Consider the following 24341-nt stretch of genomic DNA (forward strand, 5'->3'; position numbering starts at 1 on the left):
GAAACCTTTATCACATTCTGACTATCGGTTCATCCTAAAACGTTCATAAAATAAAAATTTAATGTATAAGTACAATTGTTACAACAGTCATATTAAAATTTTAACATTGATTTGATGTTACACAAAGGTTAATTGCTGTATATATAAAGATCCAACAAAATTGCTTACAATATGTTACTATGGTATTTTATCTAACACAGAAATTAAATAAATAAAAAGTTATAAGTATAATAAGTATTATAATTATGGTATATTATTATATTATAACATTTATTTAATTATATATAATATATAACATGCATGTATAAGCCTGTAGGTACAGACCTATGTATAATGTTTATAATATATAAAATATATATATAAACTCATAATCTCTTGTCATACCATCGGCAAAACTAGAACATACTATTATTCCTTATTACTATTCCATCCAACATGTTTTTCTTAGAGAAATGCTTTCCACCATGAACATTTCTGTAAATTCTCATGTCTTCATATTGCCATAATTCTTCCCATCCACTTAGTTAAAATATTTGTGGATAGTTTTGGGTTTGGAAATCGGTAAAAAGTTCCACACCGTTCTCTGCATTCATCCGTAGCGTAATTCCTTCCACTAATTTTCTATTAAAAAAGATGTACCTACAGATTTGTCATTTTTAAGTTACATTTATAAAAAAAGAAAACTCTTAAATTAAATGTACTTACCATAAGTAAAACTTCGGAAAATAACATCCTTAATAAAATACATAGTAACAAATTACTTAAAAAACACCGAAAACTTACAAAATTCTTAAACATCAACTTACACCAACAAACTGTCATTGTCAACAAAACAAAGCTTTCCTAAGTCGCCCCTGAAGTTGGTAACGATATAATGAACACTAGCGCCATCAATGCGTCGGTTCTATACTAACAATAACATTCGTGACTATGTTCACAATGGTTAACCTAGCTCCTATTAAGTGCCAGGGGTATGGTTATGTTGGTTATGTTCTAATTAGCGCCATCTTTCGATGTATGATTAATGAATAATAAATTTTTGTATTTTAATTATAAATTGGTTAGCTAAATTAGAAATTGAAGAAATGATTGAAATAATTTCGGCAATATTCAAAGTTTAATTTTAAAATAAAAAGAAAAATTATTAAAAAAAAGACATTAATTTTTTGATGAAAATCGAATCAATCAATAGATGTCGCTGTTACTATAAATTTATTAAAAAATATTTTAATTAATTCGTAATTATGCTATTTTATTAATTTAAAGAATGTTGTTAATGTAACTTAGATGTTTAAACTTAATTATTATAATATTTTAAGTTTAAATTTTTAATTTTTATGTAATAACCGTTATTTTCTTATGGATTGGCCGAAATTGTACAGATTTTGTAATTAGCGCCATCTTTCGACGTATGATTAATGAATAATACATTTTTATATTTTAATTACAAATTAGTAAGAAAATTAAGAATTATTCACTAATTTAAATGATTGAAATAATTTCGGCAATATTCAAAGTTTAATTCTAAAATAAAAAGAAAAATCATTAAAAAAGACATTAATTTTTTGATGAAAATCGAATCAATCAATAGATGTCGCTGTTACTATAAATTTATTAAAAAACAAGGACAGTAGAATCTAACAGGACTGCTACATCCATTGTTGTGACAACCTGCCCGCAAACTACGTCATACCATTTTCCACGCCCAGCTGTTGTTATGGTCCATGTTTGGTGTGAATTATTAGAGGTTATATCCTAGACGTATTCATTATATTTTTGAAGTTTTATGTTTTTAGACGTATTAATGTCTATCATATAACCTCTAAAAACACAGACAGTTACCAGGCGTGGCAAATAGTGTGACGTAGAGTGCGGGCAACCAACCCCTAGTGGACTACAAAAATACAATGGATGTAGCAGTCCTGTTAGATTCTACTGTCCTTGATTAAAAAATATATTAATTAATTTGTAATTATGTTGTTTTATTAAATTAATGAATGTTGTTAATGTAACTTACATGTTTAAACTTAATTATTGTGATATTTAAAGTTTAATTTTTAAATTTTTATGTAATAACCGTAATTTTCTTATGGATTGGCCGAAATTCAACAGACATCGTTGGTGTGAAGGCTTAAGATTTTGTAATTAGCGCCATCTTTTGATGTATGATTAATGAATAATAAATTTTTATATTTTTTTACAAATTAGTGAAATAAATTAGAAATTATTTACTAATTTAAATGATTGAAATAATTTCAGCAATATTCAAAGTTCAATTTTAAAATAAAAAGAAAAATTATTAAAAAAGTCATTAATTTTTTGATGAAAATCAAATCAATCAATAGATGTCGCTGTTACTATAAATTTATTAAAAAATATTTTAATTAATTGGTAATTGTGCTATTTTATTAAATTAAAGAATGTTGTTGATGTAACTTAGATGTTTAAACTTAATTATTGTGATATTTAAAGTTTAATTTTTCAGTTTTTATGTGGATTGGTCAAAATTCAACAGACGTCGTTGGTGTGAAGGCTTGAGATTTTGTAATTAGCGCCATCTTTCGATGTATGATTAATGAATAATAAATTTTTATATTTTAATTATAAATTAGAAATTATTCACTAATTTAAATGAGTGAAATAATTTCAGCAATATTGAAAGTTCAATTTTAAAATAAAAAGAAAAATTATTAAAAAAAAAAGTCATTAATTTTTTTATGAAAATCAAATCGATCAATAGATGTCGTTGTTAATAAAAATTTATTAAAAAATATTTTAATTAATTCGTAATAATGCTATTTTATTAAATTAAAGAATGTTGTTAATGTAACTTAGATGTTTAAAGTTAATTATTGTAATATTTAAAGTTTAATTTTTTCGTTTTTATGTAATAACCGTTATTTTCTTATGGATCGGTCGAAATTCAACAGATGTCGTTGTTGTGAATGCTTAAGATTTACTCGACTCGCCACCGGTTTATTGACGCTTGGACGCTAATAACTCGTTTTGTTTGAGGTAATTTTTATTTCCTTTTTTATAATTCTGCAGGAAAACCTCGCGGGTTAAACATAAATTGGCATCCGCCTTTATTTTGAATTAGATTTTTACGAATTTAACCTAACATTATTACGTCTATATTTTTTCTAAAGGCATCGTCACCATAACATTTTAAGATGGGAGGAAACAAGAAGGTGCAGTCGGACAGCGAAAGCGAAGAAGAATACTCCGTGGAGGAGATTATTGATAAGCGAATTACTAATGGTAAGGTAGAATATTTGTTGAAATGGAAAAATTACCCGGACGAAGAGAACACTTGGGAACCTGAGGATAACCTCGATTGTCCCGAGTTGATAGCAGCTTTTGAAAAGAATTACAAGGAGAAGGGTAAGGTTAAAGGAGCGAAGGATCGAAAGAGGAAACGTTCACCATCACCTGCTGGCTCGGAAAATACAAATATGGAGAAAGATAAAAAGAAGGCAAGTTTTATTTAGTAAAAATAAACTGGTAATTTATTATATCAAAATAACTTCTCACTCTGTGTGAATTTCAAATGATTTGACAGTATAATTTCTCAATTCGGTTTCATCACGAAAATCCGCTCTTGCAATTTTTGAATTCGGGCTTCCTGATATCTGTAGCCAGCGCTTCATCATCTCAATTTTTTCCGGCGCACCTTCCATATAACCTTTAATTGTTCCATGATTAGTGTTGATGCACCAACCACGTATGCTTAAGCGCTTGGCTTCTTGTTTTGCATATTTTCGGAAATAAACCCCTTGTACTTTTCCATATATTTCAAAATTTAACGATATTAACTTTCCAGGATTCATTTTGCAAACACTTATTTTTTGTCTTTGTCTAAACAAGTTATGTGACAGCCAATAAATGTCGTTTTTATAATTAAATTGTAATACAGATTAGATCCGAGCCATCAAAACAACACTCAAAAAAGATTAGAAGTAAAGAACGATCTTCGTCTTCGGAATCGAGCACCACTAGAACCAGCGACAACGAATCCGATAAAAAGAAACCATCTCGGTATCGGGGTAAAAAACTATCAAGTTCTCCCACACAAGATAATGATAATAATACAAATGATAAAAATAAAGAGGATTTATCTGACGACGACGGAAAGAAAAATCAAAATAAATCGAAAATAATCGATACAGATGATGAAGAATCAAGCAAAAAATCGAAAAATGTTGAGAGGAAATCCCATCGACAAGCTAATAACTCGTCGGACGACGAAATCGAAAAAAGACAAGAAAAACGTAAAATCTTATCTGATTCAGACTCAGACGATGAAAGTAAAAAAAGGCGTATTCGTCGGAAACCAAACGAAAATGACGAAGACAAAATGAAAAAAACGACTCGACGTAGTGGAAGAAAAGAGGACGATAAAAAGAAGAAAAAGCCAAACGAAGAGAGTGGATCTGAAAACTCGAAAAAATCTAAAACTCACAAAGACACAGATGCGTCTGATGATGAGAAAACAAAAAAAAAGACTGATTTCAAAGAAACTAAAGGTAAAGGAAGGAAAATTGTCGAAACGGAAGATTCCGACGATGAAGACGAAGATAAATCAAAAAACGATAGGAAAAAGACCACTGCAACTGATAAAGGACGAAAAACGGTGAATAAAAAAGGCAAAGAGGCGCCTGTTAAAAGCGGTTTCGATCGTGGTTTAGAGGCGGAGAAAATAATTGGAGCTTCCGACATGACTGGGGAATTGTTGTTTTTGATGAAATGGAAGGGGGCGGATGATGCCGATCTTGTTCCTGCGAAAAAAGCTAATGTGTTATGCCCACAGGTTGTTATACAATTTTATGAAGAACGCCTTGCGTGGCATTCACCAGAGGAAGATTAACAAGCGTATGAATGATTAAAAAAAAAACAATATAAGAAGTTATCTTAGTTAACTTTAAGTTTCATTTTCTGTCTGTTATTTAAAGTTACAACAATAGTTTTGTTGTCATGATTATTTTTTGATATAATGTAATCCTTAAAAGATTTAGAATGCTATGTTGCTATACATTTAGTTGCAATTCTGTCTAATAAAAAAAAAACTTTTTTTTTTGGTTACTTCGAAACTACCTGTCTATTTTGTTACACAGTTTGTTCAAAAATATTACATATACTATGAAATTAATATTGTTTTATTCACCCTTTTATAACATTAAAAAAATTGAGCAAATATAAACAGTGGGACGAAAGTGAAAAAATTGTTGCTACCATAAACTATAAAATGTTAAACCATACAATAATTGACTCATATACAGTGTGTTCATAATACACACATTAGTGTTGTACAGTGGTTGGTAATAAATTGACCATAAAGTAACTATAAATACTATTTTCATTTAAAATGAAAATAATACCAAACATATTGGCAAAATATTGCTCATATAATATATACACGGCGCACAATGGGGTAATTCTATCTAGACAAATCCATTTTAAAAAGTTGATTCAACCTTAAATTACTTTCAAGCCATTAAAACTACAGCTAATACAGTATTATTACCTGCAATGGATTTATTATACAGTGTGTCCCAGGATAGATGTTACAAGAGGTATAATGACAAACATTTTTGAAATTTATTTTAAGGCTAAGGAATTAAGCCCTGCTTGGTGTGAAGAGAATTTTAAGAATATTTTCATATTTTGAAAACAAAGGCGGTCTTGACAATGAATCGAAAACTAGTTTTAGTTTAGGTAAAGTAATCTTTTTGTTCATGATACTGAAAAATTTTATTAAGAAAAGGTGTTCAAAATGAGAAATTATGGTGCTATACAAAATTTCAGAAGGATCTATCTATTTTGGTTGAACCATCACATTTTAGTTTAAATAACATAAATATTGTATAGTAATTGAAATGTGAACTAAAACTGAGGGATAATACAATTTATTTGTCAATATTTGCGACTACTTAAGTCATTTTTTTTCATGGCATTTTTCATTGTTTTTTTTTTCTTCACTCTGATCTAATCTAAAATATGGTGGTTTAATTAATCTAGGTAGATCTTTCTGAAATTTTGCATAGTGCCATAATTTCTCATTCTGAATAACTTTTCTTGATGATATTTTGCCGTATCATGAACAAAAAGCTTACTTTACCTGACCTCAAAATAGTTTTCGCTTCACTATCAAGGCCGAGTTTATTTTCGAAATATGAAAATATACTTAAAATTCTCTCCACACCAAGCAGGGCTTAATTCCTCAGCCTTGAAATAAAATTCAAAAATTTTTAAGTCATTATACCTTTTGTAACATCTATCCTGGGACACACTGTATGTATGATCAACCTGTCTTATAAGTCACGTCAAAATTGACTATTAATAGTACTAGACGTAATTAGTTACAGTGCTGTCAATAGTTACCCGACTTATATCAGTCATTACTCGGTTTGAGGACAACTTTAAAAAGTTTTGAAATATGGAAGTAAATGAGCCAGGTATGTCCTATTAATATATCATTATCTGCATTCATACGATTAGAGTAAATAATAGGTTTTGAAAGTAATGCATAATTTTTGTTTGTTTTCCTATATTTGTCATATTCAGAAGAGTTAAAGTTACATTTCCAAGTCTTTCTAAGTGCCGAATTTTACACTATTTATTAGCCTAGAGTGTGGTGTGTTTGGTAAAAAGTAATTTATTTGCGACTTGACATTTTAGAAATATTTCAACAACCGCATTACAAAATCATTTTCCTTTCATATTGTAAATTGAATTGTATTTTTTCTCGCAGGACCATCGGGATTTAAAACAGTTACGCCAATGAACATTTATAATATGATGCGAGGGTACGAGGGTCACAGCATTACGAAAAAACTGGAATATGTTTAAAATATTCTGCGCAATAAAGAAATTTATACAGTGGATGAAATTAAAGTATACAAGCAGAAAATGTCATTATTTAAAAGCCAGTTTCAGGCAAAATGGTCGGATGCGTCCAGGAACCATTAAAAATTTCTTAGCAAATACAATGGGTTTCTTCAGGGCGAATTTCAATTACCTTGTACCTTGATAAAACCGGGACGTCCGGTTATATCTTTCAATGAATCAAGTGATCGTTCAAAAAGAAGAAAAACCGAAACACTACGGAAAAACGTAACATGTGAAGAGCTTGTTTTTGCAACCGAAACCAAATTAATATCTTGTGGTAAAAGAGATGCTGCAAAAGTTCTGCAACAACTTATCGAATCTCCGAAACGGGCAACAAAGTACAAAAAAGCTTATGATAAAGACCAAGAAGCTAATCTAGCGAAATTCACGCCCTTAGAAGCTCTATAGAGATTTGTTGAGGCAGGACTTTCGAGAAAACAAGCTAGTAAAAACTAAGCAATACCCATGCTATAGTAAATTACAACAGGTCAAAAAGTTATGTTATCCGAAATCGCATTTGTATTTTATTAGTGATAATTGTGTAGAAATTAGTTTACAACAGTTACTAGACCACACTTCCGAAAGGCTAATATCATATTTGACAGAAATAGTGCAGACTCTCACAGAAAATTAGCGGACAACGATTCAGTTGTTATCTAAATATGGATGTGATGGATCGCATCAGTCTCAATTAACTGAACAGATAACTAATTTAATAAATACCTGTAACAAATATAATAAAAGTAACAATAGTGGCAAACGTATTAAAACACAAAAGACATACAACAAATTGAATATTATAAGTACGAAGGCTTTCACGGCCGGTGTGAATTAAAAGAGAAACTCATCTAAAAATTCTGCTTCTCTATTATATTCCTCGCCCTTTTCATCATGAATTAACAATTGCTCTGTTGCCGGAAATAAATTTGATGGTTTATGTCGTGAATATCTCGGTCTAATACTTGATATAAGGGGATCTGATGATATCAAGAAGTTGTGCATTACATCTTTCGGACCCTCCCGGAATTTTCTAAAATCTTTATTTCTCGCTTCCCCTGCTTCCTCTGATAATTTTTCTATTGGTAAAACTGAAATATGTTTGCAAATCTCCGCCCCATGAATTAATAATTTATGTACAGGTTGGTTCAAATTCGATGTCCGAATAAGCTATCTCGGAAACTATAAGAGTTAGAAGAAAAGTAGCTTACATGTCATGATCTCGTTTTTCGAGAAACTGCTAATTGCTGCTAATGCCAAATGCCTCAAAGCGTTATCGTCTTTTGTTTTTCCCCTAGAGGCCAAAACTGAAAATATCGTAAAACCAGCAAGTCCAATTATCTTGGTTATTATTATAGGTGGAGTATTATAACTAAGACATTATATGGACACTTTTTTACAGAGAATTAGAATTCGCTTTTAGATTTTGAGATATTATAACAATTTTCGTTTTTTTAAATGGAAACAACCACTGATTATTCGCTTATTAAATTCGTTATTTTTTTTTGATTACAAAAATATAGGGTTTGACAGGTCTATTTCTTATTGTTTTAGAATAAAGTTAAAAGTAAACTTTGCTTTTTAGTGTTGTCAAAGAATTTAAATTTACAGTTTTCTGTAAATTATAACTAAAAATTAAAAAACACATATTTCTGATATTTGAAATAAATACATTTGTTGATTTATATTTGTTTTACACAAAAGTTGGAATAGATTGCATTATTTGACATTTTTTGTTAATATTTTCGATTTTTTTATTTATTATTATTAAATGACTTAATAAATTATTCATAGATGGTGCTCATATATATTTTTTTATAAAGTCCCTAGATATACAAAGTTCCGCGGTCCATGACGCCTGTTTTCGAGCCAAAATGGCGGTTTGACAACTTGTCACTGCATCTCACCACTTATTTACAAAAATATTGCCGTCTTGTTGCCTTTGGGGTTGCAAAAATGAGAGTAAGAAGGACTTTCGACTCTTCAGAGTACCACGAGAAAAAAAGAAAGGAAGTTTGGCGTAATGTTATCAATAGAACGACATAGTTTTAAATTTCCCGCTTGACTTTCGAGCCAAAATGGCGTCTAACCGCGGTACTTTGTAAATCTAGGGACTTTATTTTTTTAATTCAAATAAACATAGCAACATTCAAAAATTTTTTGAAGTGTCAAATTAAAAATCCCTTTTTTTTAAGATGGATTACGAAAAGTTTAACATGTTAGAAAATAAAGTAAATATTATATTAATTTTTAGTTATAGTACCGTAATTTACAGAAAACTGTAAATTTAATTTCTTTGACGACACTAAAAAAAAGTTTATTTTTAGCTTTATTCTAAAACAATAAGAAATAGACCTATATAACCCCATATTTTTGTAATCAGAAAAAAATAAGGAATTTAATAAGCGAATAATCAGTGATTGTTTCCGTTTAAAACAACGAAAATTGTCATAATATCTAGAAATCTAAAACAGAAAATTTTTTTTTGACTACGTCATCAAATTCTCTGTGAAAGTGTCTATATAATGTCTTACAATTAGTTATAATAATAACCAAGATAATTGCACTTGCTGGTTTTACGATATTTTCAATTTTGGCCTCTAGGGGAAAAACAAAAGACGATAGCGCTTTGACATTTTCGAGATTGAAATTTGTTAAAAACAAGAGATCGAGTCATGTAAGCAACTTTTTTTCTAACTCTTATAGTTTTCGAGTTAGCCTATTCGGACATTGAATTTGAACCATCCTGTATATGCTTAGTGCAACTCAGCTCCAACTAAACTAAGTAGGGAATAAAAATATGGAACTAAACACATTTTGAATATAGTGTGGGAAAAACAATATTATTTATATTATATTTGATTGACAACAACAACAAAAAATAACATTTCTCTGACTTATCCTGTCTAAAAATTTATATGCAGAAATGTTATTAAAAAGTTTAGAAACACCGCTGCCAACAGATGTTATTTCCTGTTACACGATGTGTTTGAGTTTTATTTAGGTGTTGAAATCAAACGATTTCCAAAATAAAAGCATTCTTCATTAATAACAAAACTTTATTAATTTCTTAAATATGGTAATTACATAAATGTATCTTGCTTTTAATTTTCGAAAACATTATTCTAGTTTGTCTTATATTTATAAAAATAATTATAAATACAAAGTTAGGATTCTGATCTTAATCATCTTTTTGAGTGTCTTAAAGGAAAAAATCTGTTATTGGTCTCCATTCTTCACGTTATTTATTAATCTGAAACAAAAAATATAACATTTTTAAGATACAAAATATTTCTTAAAATAACCGTCCTCTTGGTTTTAGAAGTTAGAAAAAAAATCAGATCTGTGTCATCTAAAATAAGTCCACCTACAAAGTCGTCAAAACTATAACTCGAATTTCTTAAAGTTAAACTACTGAAGTAAATCAAAATTTTAAATCAAACAAAATTTGTTATTGTTTTGGGATAAAACATGTGGAAATCTGTTTGATCATTTATCAAATCTTTGAATGAATCTTATTGTTGGCATGCAATCAACGGTTTAAGTGGTTAAGGTTTTTCTTATTAAGCGCCACAACAAAAGATTTACAAAATTAAACTTCAACGATCTCCCTCTTTCTCGCTCAAGTGTGTTGTTGTTACGTAGCGGTGCAGAAATAAATCTCGTTTACTATTTCGAGGCGATTACGGAGTACCATTTATTCACTTGAATGTTACGAACAATTTAATTTTGTAATGAACGTTTGCCAGAAAAAAATGAAAAAAACATCAGGTGGACGATCCCTTAATTTATAACGTAAACTGTCTTTAAAAAAATTTTACTTTTTTTAGGTCTAATTAGTGAAAATATTTGAGAAATTGTTTTGTAATTTTGGCATAGCTTACGAAAACGTTGTAAAGTCGATCTAAATTTACCAGTTTAACTGACATTGATTTACAATTGGTACAGGAACTTGTTTCGATAGACAAGAATCAATAAATAACCGCCCATTAACATCATTTGTATATTATCGAATCCGGGTTATTTTAAAGGAAATTTGAGACTTTAATTCACTTTGATCGGATAGAGACTTTGTAAAAATTTGTCAAATCAAATTTATCAAATTATCAAAAAATGATACTAAACCTAATTTTAATATTAGAATTTGATACAAGCAGTTTAGAATACGAACCTTAATGAATAGGAAAAAATGGTTATGGCTTAATAGAAAAGTATTTTTAGAATAATATAGAAAAGTAATTGATAAGTCTATAGGAAATATTGACTATTCCAATGTTTATGACGAACAGGCAAGGACACAAAGTAGCAAAAATACAAAAAATAGTGCTAAATTTGAATACAATTTTCAAAAAGTATTGATTCAAAACACTGCAAAGAATTTCAAATTGGTCCTACTTTTCCAAAATTGTCCAAAAATTTGAAAAAAAGTTTGTTGAAATTTAATGAAAAAAATCGTTTTTTGCGAATATCTCTGGAACCGTTTATCGTACAGAAAACAACGTTTGTAAGCATTTTCTACTCATAATAAGCTAAGTTTTGTGCGAGAAAAATTTTTTTTAAAGTCATAATTGGTGAAGATTTTGAAGGGGTAGTGGTTGTTTTTCTCCTTAACTTCTACGCCACTGGAAAAAGTACGAATTTGAGACGCCCATTTGAACTGTCAATGTTTTCTACACAAAAAAGGTGCTGAAGGTCATGAGCTCTAAAGTTGGCCGTTTTCGAGAAAAATCAAGTTTTATGTGGTCAATTTTTTGAAATAAAAATGTCCGCCATTAGCTTCAATGCACGCAGCAATTCTTCGCCGCATTGACTGTAGTCGGGAATTTTCCTGCTAACATGCAGTCCGGAGTGTTCCGAATTATGTCGCAAGATACAACAATCCTCTCTCTTAATTGGTCAACATTTTCAACTGGAGTAGCGTAGACTAGGGTTTTCAGATGGCCCCAAAAGAAAAAATCTAAACAATTAAGGGAGATCGCGGTGGCCAAGGGTGTGGATCTCCTCGAGCAAGTATGGGCGAGCAACCAAACTAAAGTGGGCCAGAGCTCCATCTTGCATGAAGTTTGTACATGTTTTGTCTTACTTGAAGCGGTACATCTTTCGGCAGTTCCGGCAGTACTTCTTCTAGAAATTGTCAATAATCTGCCCCGTTTAATCTGTTCGGTAAAAAATGCCTATCAAGTGATCACCGACGATGGCAGCCCAAACATTTACGGAAAATTGTTGCTGATTTGTTTGAGGATTTTCTTCTGCCCATATGTGGTTATTGTGAAAATTGAAAATACCATCCTTCGAGAAAGATGCTTCATCGGCTCCAAACTCAGGATTTTGAACTATTTTGTCTTGCATCCATGTACAAAAAGGTACTCTTTGGATATGGTAGGGAAACCAAAGTTGCCTTTTCAAAATTCTCCAAACCATCGAGTGAGATAGGTTTAAGTTGTGAACAATTTTTCTGGTACTTGTGGTTGGATTTTCATCAATTTCGTTGAGGACAGCATCTTCTGCTTGGGGATTTCCAACTTCCACAGGCCGTCCATTATCAGCACTATTTTTTTTAAAACTACCATTTTCCCATAGTCCTTGGTGAATGCGTAGAAACAAGTTATGGTGTGGTACTGGACGATCAGAATATCTTTCTTGATACAACCCCCATGCTTCTGCCGAATTACCTCACGCCATTCCGTAAAGGTAATGCATTTCGCACATTTCAATGTTTGTGTAATTTATTTTTAATTTTGTAATACAAGTTTACTTTTTGTAGGTACAAACTAATTGTTATCTTGATAGGAGGTAGCTTTTGTTATAAAATTTAAAGCCTACTTGTTAAAAATAAATGAGTAGAAAATGCTTACAAACGCTGTTTTCTGTACGATAAACGGTTCCGGAGATATTCGTAAAACACGATTTTTTTTATTAAATTTCAACACCCTTGTATCTCGAAAATGGTGCATTTTAGAAGGTAAGTTGATAGAAGCTTTTTTCAAATTTTTGGGCAAGCTATCACATCCTGAAGTCCTGCGCATATATTATGAAACACCCTGTATAAATGAGTTATACAAATTTATATATTACTAAGAAAGCTGTGTTGAGGAGGTATAAATGACGGCAACGTAAGAAGCGTAATAATAATACATGTGTATATGACAATAATTATGGACTTAAGGTTGCTAAAGAATATGATGATTTATGCGACGTTGCTTAGTACATCAAGAAAAAAGAAAACTTTTTAGAAGATTTAGTAGTAGATATTACAAAAATTTTCGAATTTGAAAGGACTACTTTGGGACAACACCAAACTTGGTTCTATCATCTTTGAACCTTTGAAAAAAAGCTCAATAGAAAAGTAAAGAATTGTGGGTTATTCGTCGATAAAGGTCATCCACTTTTTTGGCTGCAAATCCGGATTGAAGGACGGACGACAATTCGATTATTGAAATAAAATGTCTATTAATTGCAAGACACCTAACACCAACAATTGCAGAAGAAAGAAAATGTTTACTTATCAACGAGACGAAGATTTGTTTAAATCAAAATCATCCATATTATTATCAAGTACAAGGTCAGATGCACTTAACTTACACAAATTTATGTTATTTTGTAATCTATACTGAAAAAGAGGTAGAAATTAATACACCGCGAAGAAACATTTTGCACAAAAATTATTGAAAAGTTGACATTTCTTTATGACCATTATGGCGGTGAATTCTTTGCTTAATTGTGAATCAACTTTTAATATATAACCTGACCGGCAAAAAAAACCGGCCACTATAAATTAGCCAAAACTTCAAAGCTGGCTTTCTCGCGAACCGCGCATTCGATTTTGATGATTGTTTTTTTGATCGAAAGGTTGATTCTTCGGTAATAATCCTGCGATAGAAATTTTCATTTAGATTTTAATTTGAGCATATACGGGTTGCAAGAATGAGAAAAACTTTTGTTTCACGAAATTTGTAATACCCTGTGGGGTGCAACTGCTACAGCAGATAGTGTTAACTGGAATCACACGGTAGCCCAATCTTTTCTGAACATCTTGTTTTTTTATTCACTCTATTATCTCTATTACTAACGAAGATGCAGTGTTTTAAAGCGAACGCCTGTAAAAACAAGACAAACAAGCATAAAAAAAGCTAAGGTGGCACGCTAGGTAGCGTATGTCATTTGTTTCGAATAGTAAATTGACAGTTGTTTAAGATTTTTACAGTCTTTTAACATAATAGCAATCCCGTTGTCAGTAACTGATGTTGCGGCTATTGTTACTTTAATTGAGGATGGCAAAAGTCAGCAATACGTTGCCCATACGTTGGGTGTACCCTGAACAACAGTTCAGGATGCCTGGAACCAATATGTGGAAACAGGAAATTTCACTAGGCGGTAAGGTTTCGGTAGAAGACGAGTGACAACAGCAGTTGATGACCGATTTATTGTTCTAAACACTCTGAGGAATTTTAGAACGACAGCTGTAGAAACTCGGCATCCTCTTCAGATGGTGCGTGGGGTTGGCGTAAGTGAAAGAACTATTCATCGAAGACTTGATAAAAGTGATCTGACTGCAAGAAGACCTGCAAAAAGACCTCGGCTGCTCCAGAGACATCGGCGAGCACGTCTTCAATTTGGGCGCGTACGTATGAATTAGGGAATGGCACAACTCCGGTCACCTGATGGTCGAGAGTGAGTGTGGAGACGTCGTAATGAAAGGTTTGCGACCTGCACCATTTCGGAAAGAGTACCTTTCCATGGAGGTTCTATTCCCATTTTATTGGTGACGGATTCATGCTAATGCATGACAATGCGCGACCGCACGTAGCATGTGTGGTTAACGAATATCTTGATGAAGTAGGGTATTGAACGGATAGAGTGGCTCGCGTGCAGCCCGCACCTTAACCCTATCGAATATCTTTGGGACCAACTTGAGAGACGCATTCGTCGTCGTCCTGTCCTACCGGACAACCTTCAAGAGTTACAAATTGCTTTTGAAGAAGAGTTTACCGCAATTGCTCACTGACATCAACGACATGCACCATTTGAAGACGACACCGAGCTTCTACAGCTGTCGTTCTACGATTGCTTAGAACAATAAAACGGTCATCAGCTACTATTGTCACTCGTCTTGTTTTCACAGGCGATCGCTTGAAAATACTGCATCTTCGTTAGTAACAGAGATAATAGAGTGAATAAAAAAACAAAATGCTCAGAATAGATTGGGCTACCATTTGATTCCAGTTAACACCCTCTGCTGTAGCAGTTGCATCCCACAGGGTATTACAAATTTCGAGAAACAAAAGTTTTTCTCATTCTTGCAACCCGTATATGCTCAAATTAATATCCGAATAAAAATTTATATCGCAGGATTATTACAGAAGAATCAACGTTTCGATCAAAAAAAGAATCATCAAAATCGAATGAGTGGTTCGCGAGTAAGCCAGCTTTGAAATTGTGGCTACATTTTGGTGGCCGGTTTTTTTTGCCGGTCAGTGTACTTTTGTATCGATGTAGCGCCTCGGCCGTAAACGACCTCGGCTGGAATAACTCATACATCTTTAAAACTTTGTAGATTTGTATCGATGTAGTGACCAAGCTCAACTTAAATTAAAGTTATGACAAAGTATTTAGCAAACTATTTTGAACTTATAATGTTGGGTGCTTATGGATGTGTTAATTAATGCATACAATAGACATTTTTTTAGCCATTTTATGTGCGTATACTATAACATTCTACGAGAACATATCAAAACTAAAGTTTTAAATTTAGTAAAATAACAGTAACTGTAATTGAGCAGCTCTCTTCCTAAATATTTCAGGTTTTATAACAAATTCATCATTGTGGCTAAATTCACTTAACCACATTACAAAGTTTTGTGATTCAAATTTGAATGAACAAAAAACAGATAAATTTGGCACTATTTGCATATTTATAACTAACCAACATAAATCAAGTATCAAGAAACAAAACCTTGTTTATACGTATAACTATAGATCTATAATGTAATCGACTTTACTTGTGCTTGCGTTATACACGTGTTGTTTCAACGAATAAGCCTTGAATACAAAGTTATATTTAGTGCCTGATTACTCTAATTGCTCTACATAAAAATGTTGTTCTTCACTCTGATAAAAGGTTTTAAAGCTACATTGAGGAGTATTGTAAATTATATAAAAATATATTATAACAAGATAATTTGGATAACAAAAAATGTATCAAGACATAAATTTACTAATACGATTATAATTTAACTGATGAATAATAAGATAAATTTATTACTTGTATAAATAATAAAAATAATTCTTTGAAATTTTAAATTAAATTTTAGCTTTTACATTTTGGTTGTAAAAAAAATCATAAAAATTGAGTTAGAAATGTTATAAAATCACTAAAAATAAATCTAATCTTAAAATGACACTAAATAATCTAAAAATAGTTAAAAGAATTTTTTTTTGTTGATGTTAGATAATCTCAGAAATTTTTACATTTTTTCGAACAAATTTCCTTTTTATAACGATGAAGAACATCTGTGTAGTGTTTATTTTTAGTAAGCATGGCACTAATAAGTTTCAAAGAATATTTGAAGCGTTTTAAAAGCAGTTGGATGGCTACCAAATCGACCAATACATTGATCGAGACTTGTCCCTGGACGAAAAACGAAATAGCTTAAAAAAAAAATTTAATTCTTTTTTTACCTTCTAGCTATGAACACCTGAATAAAGTATCCATAAAAGTAACAGAAGAATGATGAGGATCATAAAAGTTGTTAGTAAATTCCTCGTTTCGGACGGACTCGGCATTATTACTTCGTTTAGTTGCTGTTACTCTTTTTTCAACGCCCTGAAAATAAAACAATACACGCCTTTATACTCTTTTCGAAGTCGATTTACTTCAAAAGTGCCAAGTTTACGTTAGACATTGTTCTTGTTTACCATTACTCATACGAAAATAGGGGCTAAGCGAACGTTTTTGCGCACGATTTCGAACGTGTTTAGGAAGTTCTTTGGAATGGTAGCAAAAATAAGTTTATGGTGGTCCGGTTGGATTACGTCCAGACAAAAATTTAACACCAAAGGAATTCGACTTTAAGAATTTCTTTTATGTAAAAAATTTAAAATGGAATTTAGATTTCAAAAAAATTAAAATGGAACTTCTCCAACTCAAAACACTTAAATTTATTGACTCGGATTAAATTGAGTAATAAAATCATTTTATGATTAAGTCTTAAAATCAATGAACCGAAGCCAAAAAGATTTAAATTTAGATTTTTTAGTGATTTTAATATAACTTGTCGATGGAAAATCTGTAACTATCTGGGTTATTTCCGAAACGATTTAACGAGTTAAAAATCTTTAACTAGTTTCTAAAAACATGGTGTGCCAAGAATTTTGTGTCTAAACAGGAAAAGTACTTTGTCATAGGATTATGTTAAAATTGTGAAAATTTAAAATATTTGTTTTATGGAAAACAAAAATGATTTAGTGGTTGAGATAAATAATGTGAAAAAAGATATATTTAATTAATGTTGACTTACCCTGAAGGAAGAAGTCTTAATAGTTAACCACAAACGAACGGTGGAACTGAAGCAATTGAAGTGTGCCTTCAAAAAACTTTCAGCGCTTGACGAATTTGGTAATCACCTGTTACGTCACTGGTGGGGGAGAAGTTTCCATGAGTTAGACAAAAAATAATTTTACCCAGCAGTCAGCTTAATGTCCTTCGAGTTGACTGACGAGCTGTTGAGTAATTCCTGTTCTCACAAAATTGTATAATTTTTAATCATCCAATTGAAATAAAATATAAGTAATCATAATTTTTCAAAAAATTTCTTTTTAAATATAAATTTGGCATGCATTCAATTTATTTGTCGCTATTAAACATATTTAGTTACACAGAATAAAATTGGAGATATATTAATTGAGAAAATAGTGATCAGAAATCAAAATAACCCGAAAACCTTGCCAATATGTTGGAATCTGTGTTCAATCTTGCGATTTACTATCATTTCAAAGGTAAAAAAATAAAAAAACAACTTGTAATTTATCGCCTCGCCCATTTGGACACAAAGGAAAATTGAAAATAATCTCTTCGCGTCTAGAAATAGATAAAATTTGGCACAAACCAACCATTTTTATCGTAAAAATACGTTTTTCAAATACCGCGAAATAAATTCTCCAGGTCGAAAATAAGCCGTAAAACACTAACGACAACTCTATTTGAGTTCATTTACAAGAAGGTAGATGTTTATAATAAAAATATCCGCTAACTTACTCGCGCATAACTTTTTTTATACAATAAACAGGTTTCTTAATGTAATTAATGATCTAATAAATATTTTAAAACTATTTTAAAAGAAAATCTTCTAAATTACATTATCATTAATTAAAAGGAACAGTAAATAAATATTTTATATTAAATATGAAGAAATATTTTTAAAAGTTGCAAAAAATTTAAATATTAAAAAGTGTTGGTAACAATGTTTTTTTGAAGTTTTGAAATAGGTTATGTTTGACGTTTGAATTGTCATTATTGTCATTAGTCAATTATAGAAGCTAATAAATATTTAAACTGTTTTAAAAGAAAATCTTCGAAATTACATTATCATTAATTAAATGGAACAATAAATAAATATTTTATATTAAATATGAAGAAATATTTTTAAGTTACAAAAAATTTAAATATTAAAAAGTGTTGGTAACAATGTTTTTTTGAAGTTTTGAATTAGGTTATATTTGACGTTTGAATTGTCATTATTGTCATTAGTCAATTATAGAAGCTAATAAATATTTAAACTGTTTTAAAAGAAAATCTTCGAAATTACATTATCATTAATTAAATGGAACAATAAATAAATATTTTATATTAAATATGAAGAAATATTTTTAAGTTACAAAAAATTTAAATATTAAAAAGTGTTGGTAACAATGTTTTTTTGAAGTTTTGAATTAGGTTATATTTGACGTTTGAATTGTCATTATTGTCATTAGTCAATTATAGAAGCTAAAAGAGTTGTACTATCTGCTAGAGAAATTTTACTTTCTGGATATGATCTTGATCTTACCTTAGCTAAAATAAAAAAAACACTTTTTTATACAATAAACAATTATCTTAATGTAATTAATGATCTAATAAATATTTTAAAACTGTTTTAAAAGAAAATCTTCGAAATTACATTATCATTAATTAAATGGAACAATAAATAAATATTTTATATTAAATATGAAGAAATATTTTTAAGTTACAAAAAATTTAAATATTAAAAAGTGTTGGTAACAATGTTTTTTTGAAGTTTTGAAATAGGTTATGTTTGACGTTTGAATTGTCATTATTGTCATTAATTAATTATAGAAGCAAAAAGAGTTGTACTATCTGCTAGGGAAATTTTAGTTTCTGGATATGATCTTGATCTTACCTTAGCTAAAATAAAAAAACACTTTTTTATACAGTAAACAGTTATCTTAATGTAATTAATGATCTAATAAATATTTTAAAACTGTTTTAAAAGAAAATCTTTAAAATTACATTATCATTAATTAAATGGAACAGTAAATAAATATTTTATATTAAATATGAAGAAATATTTTTAAGTTACAAAAAATTTAAATATTAAAAAGTGTTGGTAACAATGTTTTTTTGAAGTTTTGAAATAGGTTATGTTTGACGTTTGAATTGTCATTATTGTCATTAGTCAATTATAGAAGCAAAAAGAGTTGTACTATCTGCTAGAGAAATATTACTTTCTGGATATGATCTTGATCCTATCTTAGCTAAAATAAAAAAACACTTTTTTATACAATAAACATGTATCTTAATGTAATTAATGATCTAATAAATATTTTAAAACTGTTTTAAAAGAAAATCTTCGAAATTACATTACCATTAATTAAATGGAACAGTAAATAAATATTTTATATTAAATATGAAGAAATATTTTTAAAAGTTACAAAAAATTTAAATATTAAAAAGTATTGGTAACACTGTTTGTTTGAAGTTTTGAAATAGGTTATGTTTGACGTTTGAATTGTCATTATTGTCATTAGTCAATTATAGAAGCAAAAAGAGTTGTACTATCTGCTAGAGAAATATTACTTTCTGGATATGATCTTGATCCTATCTTAGCTAAAATAAAAAAACACTTTTTTATACAATAAACATGTATCTTAATGTAATTAATGATCTAATAAATATTTTAAAACTGTTTTAAAAGAAAATCTTCGAAATTACATCATCATTAATTAAATGGAACAGTAAATAAATATTTTATATTAAATATGAAGAAATATTTTTAAGTTACAAAAAATTTTAATATTAAAAAGTGTTGGTGACAATGTTTTTTTGAAGTTTTGAAATAGGTTATGTTTGACATTTGAATTGTCATTATTGTCATTAGTCAATTATAGAAGCAAAAAGAGTTGTACTATCTGCTAGAGAAATATTACTTTCTGGATATGATCTTGATCCTATCTTAGCTAAAATAAAAAAACACTTTTTTATACAATAAACATGTATCTTAATGTAATTAATGATCTAATAAATATTTTAAAACTGTTTTAAAAGAAAATCTTCGAAATTACATCATCATTAATTAAATGGAACAGTAAATAAATATTTTATATTAAATATGAAGAAAGATTTTTAAGTTACAAAAAATTTAAATATTAAAAAGTGTTGGTAACAATGTTTTTTTGAAGTTTTGAAATAGGTTATGTTTGACGTTTGAATTGTCATTATTGTCATTAATTAATTATAGAAGCAAAAAGAGTTGTACTATCTGCTAGGGAAATTTTAGTTTCTGGATATGATCTTGATCTTACCTTAGCTAAAATAAAAAAACACTTTTTTATACAATAAACAGGTATCTTAATGTAATTAATGATCTAATAAATATTTTAAAACTGTTTTAAAAGAAAATCTTTAAAATTACATTATCATTAATTAAATGGAACAGTAAATAAATATTTTATATTAAATATGAAGAAATATTTTTAAGTTACAAAAAATTTAAATATTAAAAAGTGTTGGTAACAATGGTTTTTTGAAGTTTTGAAATAGGTTATGTTTGACGTTTGAATTGTCATTATTGTCATTAGTCAATTATAGAAGCAAAAAGAGTTGTACTATCTGCTAGAGAAATATTACTTTCTGGATATGATCTTGATCCTATCTTAGCTAAAATAAAAAAACACTTTTTTATACAATAAACATGTATCTTAATGTAATTAATGATCTAATAAATATTTTAAAACTGTTTTAAAAGAAAATCTTCGAAATTACATCATCATTAATTAAATGGAACAGTAAATAAATATTTTATATTAAATATGAAGAAAGATTTTTAAGTTACAAAAAATTTAAATATTAAAAAGTGTTGGTAACAATGTTTTTTTGAAGTTTTGAAATAGGTTATGTTTGACGTTTGAATTGTCATTATTGTCATTAATTAATTATAGAAGCAAAAAGAGTTGTACTATCTGCTAGGGAAATTTTAGTTTCTGGATATGATCTTGATCTTACCTTAGCTAAAATAAAAAAACACTTTTTTATACAATAAACAGGTATCTTAATGTAATTAATGATCTAATAAATATTTTAAAACTGTTTTAAAAGAAAATCTTTAAAATTACATTATCATTAATTAAATGGAACAGTAAATAAATATTTTATATTAAATATGAAGAAATATTTTTAAGTTACAAAAAATTTAAATATTAAAAAGTGTTGGTAACAATGGTTTTTTGAAGTTTTGAAATAGGTTATGTTTGACGTTTGAATTGTCATTATTGTCATTAGTCAATTATAGAAGCAAAAAGAGTTGTACTATCTGCTAGAGAAATATTACTTTCTGGATATGATCTTGATCCTATCTTAGCTAAAATAAAAAAACACTTTTTTATACAATAAACATGTATCTTAATGTAATTAATGATCTAATAAATATTTTAAAACTGTTTTAAAAGAAAATCTTCGAAATTACATCATCATTAATTAAATGGAACAGTAAATAAATATTTTATATTAAATATGAAGAAAGATTTTTAAGTTACAAAAAATTTAAATATTAAAAAGTGTTGGTAACAATGTTTTTTTGAAGTTTTGATATAGGTTATGTTTGACGTTTGAATTGTCATTATTGTCATTAATTAATTATAGAAGCAAAAAGAGTTGTACTATCTGCTAGGGAAATTTTAGTTTCTGGATATGATCTTGATCTTACCTTAGCTAAAATAAAAAAAACACTTTTTTATACAATAAACAGGTATCTTAATGTAATTAATGATCTAATAAATATTTTAAAACTGTTTTAAAAGAAAATCTTCGAAATTACATTATCATTAATTAAATGGAACAATAAATAAATATTTTATATTAAATATGAAGAAATATTTTTAAGTTACAAAAAATTTAAATATTAAAAAGTGTTGGTAACAATGTTTTTTTGAAGTTTTGAATTAAGTTATATTTGACGTTTGCATTGTCATTATTGTCATTAGTCAATTATAGAAGCAAAAAGAGTTGTACTATCTGCTAGAGAAATTTTACTTTCTGGATATGATCTTGATCCTACCTTAGCTAAAATAAAAAACACTTTTTTATACAATAAACAGGTATCTTAATGTAATTAATGACCTAATAAATATTTTGAAACTGTTTTAAAAGAAAATCTTCGAAATTACATTATCATTAATTAAATGGAACAATAAATAAATATATTAAATATGAAGAAATGTTTTTAAAAGTTATAAAAAATTTAAATATTAAAAAGTGTTGGTAACAATGTTTTTTTGAAGTTTTGAAATAGGTTATGTTTGACGTTTTAATTGTCATTATTGTCATTAGTCAATTATAGAAGCAAAAAGAGTTGTACTATCTGCTAGAGAAATTTTACTTTCTGGATATGATCTTGATCCTACCTTAACTAAAATAAAAAAAAAACTTTTTACTATAATACACAGTGCTTTAGAAAAGTAAAGTGTTGTCTCTTTTTTTGTGTATAAGTGGTGTTCTTCGTACATATATCTTTCCTTATATCATTTGCGTCTTATTTCAAAATATCTTCCAAATATTGAATCTATAGAATCAATTTATGTGGTTATGCATCACATTTTACAAAATACTCGTGAACACATAACCTCAACGAAGTCGTTTTTGGATTGTTTTTGTGAAAATAGCTTGTTTAAACATAAAGTTAAGTATAAAAAATTATAATTATAATATAAAATATCAAAAAGAAACATCTTTTTTACAACATAAAAAGCGATTGGTTTCATTTCAACTTTAACAACACTCCAGGTTATTTTTGTAAGTATCAAAACTGAATAAATAAATAAATATTAATGATTACATGTCATGTTTCATGACCGTACAATTATTTTTTTAATAAAATATGGTTCAGATTATAGTTAGAAAAGGAATAAGAAAATCAATATTTAAAGGGCGAGCAACTACACGATATTGATTGAGCATATTTGGTTGCCTACATAGGTTAAAAATATTAAAAAATGTTATCTCCTTTGGTTGAAGTTTTAAACAATATGAGAGTTATATTGGCGACGAGTTCAAAACAACGTATTGATATCTTTAAGAAAACTGTAATAACTTTAGAATATGTTAACAGAAAATGTTATAAATCAACTTTGTTATAGCCAATTAAATTTGAAATAAAAACGTCCGATTTTGAAGAAAATTTGGATAGAAATAAATACACTTTTTCGGAATACGTAGAATTAACAGCTTTGGGAAAAGTACAAAAAGTTTACGAACAATTAAAAAATGATGATAAACCACCAGATTTAATAATCGGATTAGACACTATGATATGTTGTGATAATTATTTCTTTGGAAAACCGAAAGACAAAGATGATGCCATTCAAATTATCAGGAGATTATCCTCAGGATCTCCCCATACTTGCTTAACTGGTGTTGCTATCTTTTATAAAGGAAGATACACAAAATTTTGTGAAAGCACAACCATTTTTATGGAATCGTTAACCGACGCTGAAATATTATCTTATGTGGAATCTGGAGAGTCCATGTATTTTTTATATTAATGTTGAGATGAGAAATATATTTTTTTTTATTGTAGGGGAAAAGCTGGAGCTTATGCAATTCAAGGACTTGCTGGTTCTTTTGTAAAGAAAATCGATGGGGATTATAATAATGTTGTTGGAGCTCCATTATGTCGAATCACACAAGAACTTAAAAAAATTCTTTTAAATAATGAATGACTTAAATGAAATTTTAAAATTAATATAGTTAAATAAAACTTTAAAATTGTTATTGGCCCACTTTTTGTATCTACTATATTTAAGTAACTTTCTAGTTTTAGGTTTAGTGTTCGTTCTAATTTTAGTTGTTATTCAGTGCTACTAAAGAACTATTATTGTATGGTCATCAATTCTGGCGGGAGCCACTTGGCCAATATCATTTTCACAACTTAATGAAAACAAATTTAACACATCAAACAAACATAATC

At 28.7% G+C, this 24341-nt stretch overlaps 2 protein-coding genes and 1 long non-coding RNA gene across 4 annotated transcripts; 2 read left to right on the forward strand and 1 right to left on the reverse strand.

Annotated features, from left to right (window-relative positions):
* Nucleotides 1–2909: 2909 nt before the first annotated feature.
* Nucleotides 2910–5145, forward strand: LOC111416539 (chromo domain-containing protein cec-1-like). 2 transcript variants are annotated; one of them, XM_023048593.2, is made up of 3 exons: nt 2910–3015; nt 3150–3476; nt 3917–5145. In XM_023048593.2, exons 2-3 carry the CDS (start codon nt 3174–3176, stop codon nt 4865–4867), a joined length of 1254 nt encoding a protein of 417 aa, XP_022904361.2. In that variant the 5' UTR covers nt 2910–3015; nt 3150–3173; the 3' UTR covers nt 4868–5145. The 2 variants fall into 2 exon arrangements, with proteins under 2 accessions (XP_022904361.2, XP_022904362.2); XM_023048594.2 differs by lacking the exon at nt 2910–3015 and having other exon boundaries at nt 3027–3476.
* Nucleotides 5146–9923: 4778 nt separating this feature from the next.
* On the reverse strand, nt 9924–17501 carry LOC111416547 (uncharacterized). The gene is made up of 3 exons (XR_002706558.2): nt 17403–17501; nt 16564–16708; nt 9924–10138 (listed from the first exon to the last, which is right to left on the reverse strand). It is a non-coding gene; the product is annotated as an uncharacterized lncRNA (long non-coding RNA).
* Nucleotides 17502–22708: 5207 nt separating this feature from the next.
* On the forward strand, nt 22709–24145 carry LOC111421269 (dTTP/UTP pyrophosphatase). The gene is made up of 4 exons (XM_023054412.2): nt 22709–23167; nt 23262–23457; nt 23512–23900; nt 23952–24145. The coding sequence occupies exons 2-4, from the start codon at nt 23368–23370 to the stop codon at nt 24091–24093; spliced, it is 621 nt and encodes a 206-aa protein (XP_022910180.1). The 5' UTR covers nt 22709–23167; nt 23262–23367; the 3' UTR covers nt 24094–24145.
* The last annotated feature ends 196 nt before the right edge of the window (nt 24146–24341 follow it).

Source organism: Onthophagus taurus, chromosome 6 (genome assembly GCF_036711975.1).
Source record: "Onthophagus taurus isolate NC chromosome 6, IU_Otau_3.0, whole genome shotgun sequence".
In the NCBI taxonomy this organism is placed as follows: domain Eukaryota; kingdom Metazoa; phylum Arthropoda; class Insecta; order Coleoptera; family Scarabaeidae; genus Onthophagus; species Onthophagus taurus.

Coding starts and splice junctions, on each gene's coding strand:
- LOC111416539 (XM_023048593.2), top strand. CDS start 3,174: ATGGGAGGAAACAAGAAGGTGCAGTCGGACAGCGAAAGCGAAGAAGAA. Junction 3,477..3,916: donor TGGAGAAAGATAAAAAGAAG/GCAAGTTTTATT, acceptor ATTGTAATACAG/ATTAGATCCGAGCCATCAAA.
- LOC111421269 (XM_023054412.2), top strand. CDS start 23,368: ATGTTATCTCCTTTGGTTGAAGTTTTAAACAATATGAGAGTTATATTG. Junction 23,458..23,511: donor TTGATATCTTTAAGAAAACT/GTAATAACTTTA, acceptor ACTTTGTTATAG/CCAATTAAATTTGAAATAAA. Junction 23,901..23,951: donor GTGGAATCTGGAGAGTCCAT/GTATTTTTTATA, acceptor TTTTTATTGTAG/GGGAAAAGCTGGAGCTTATG.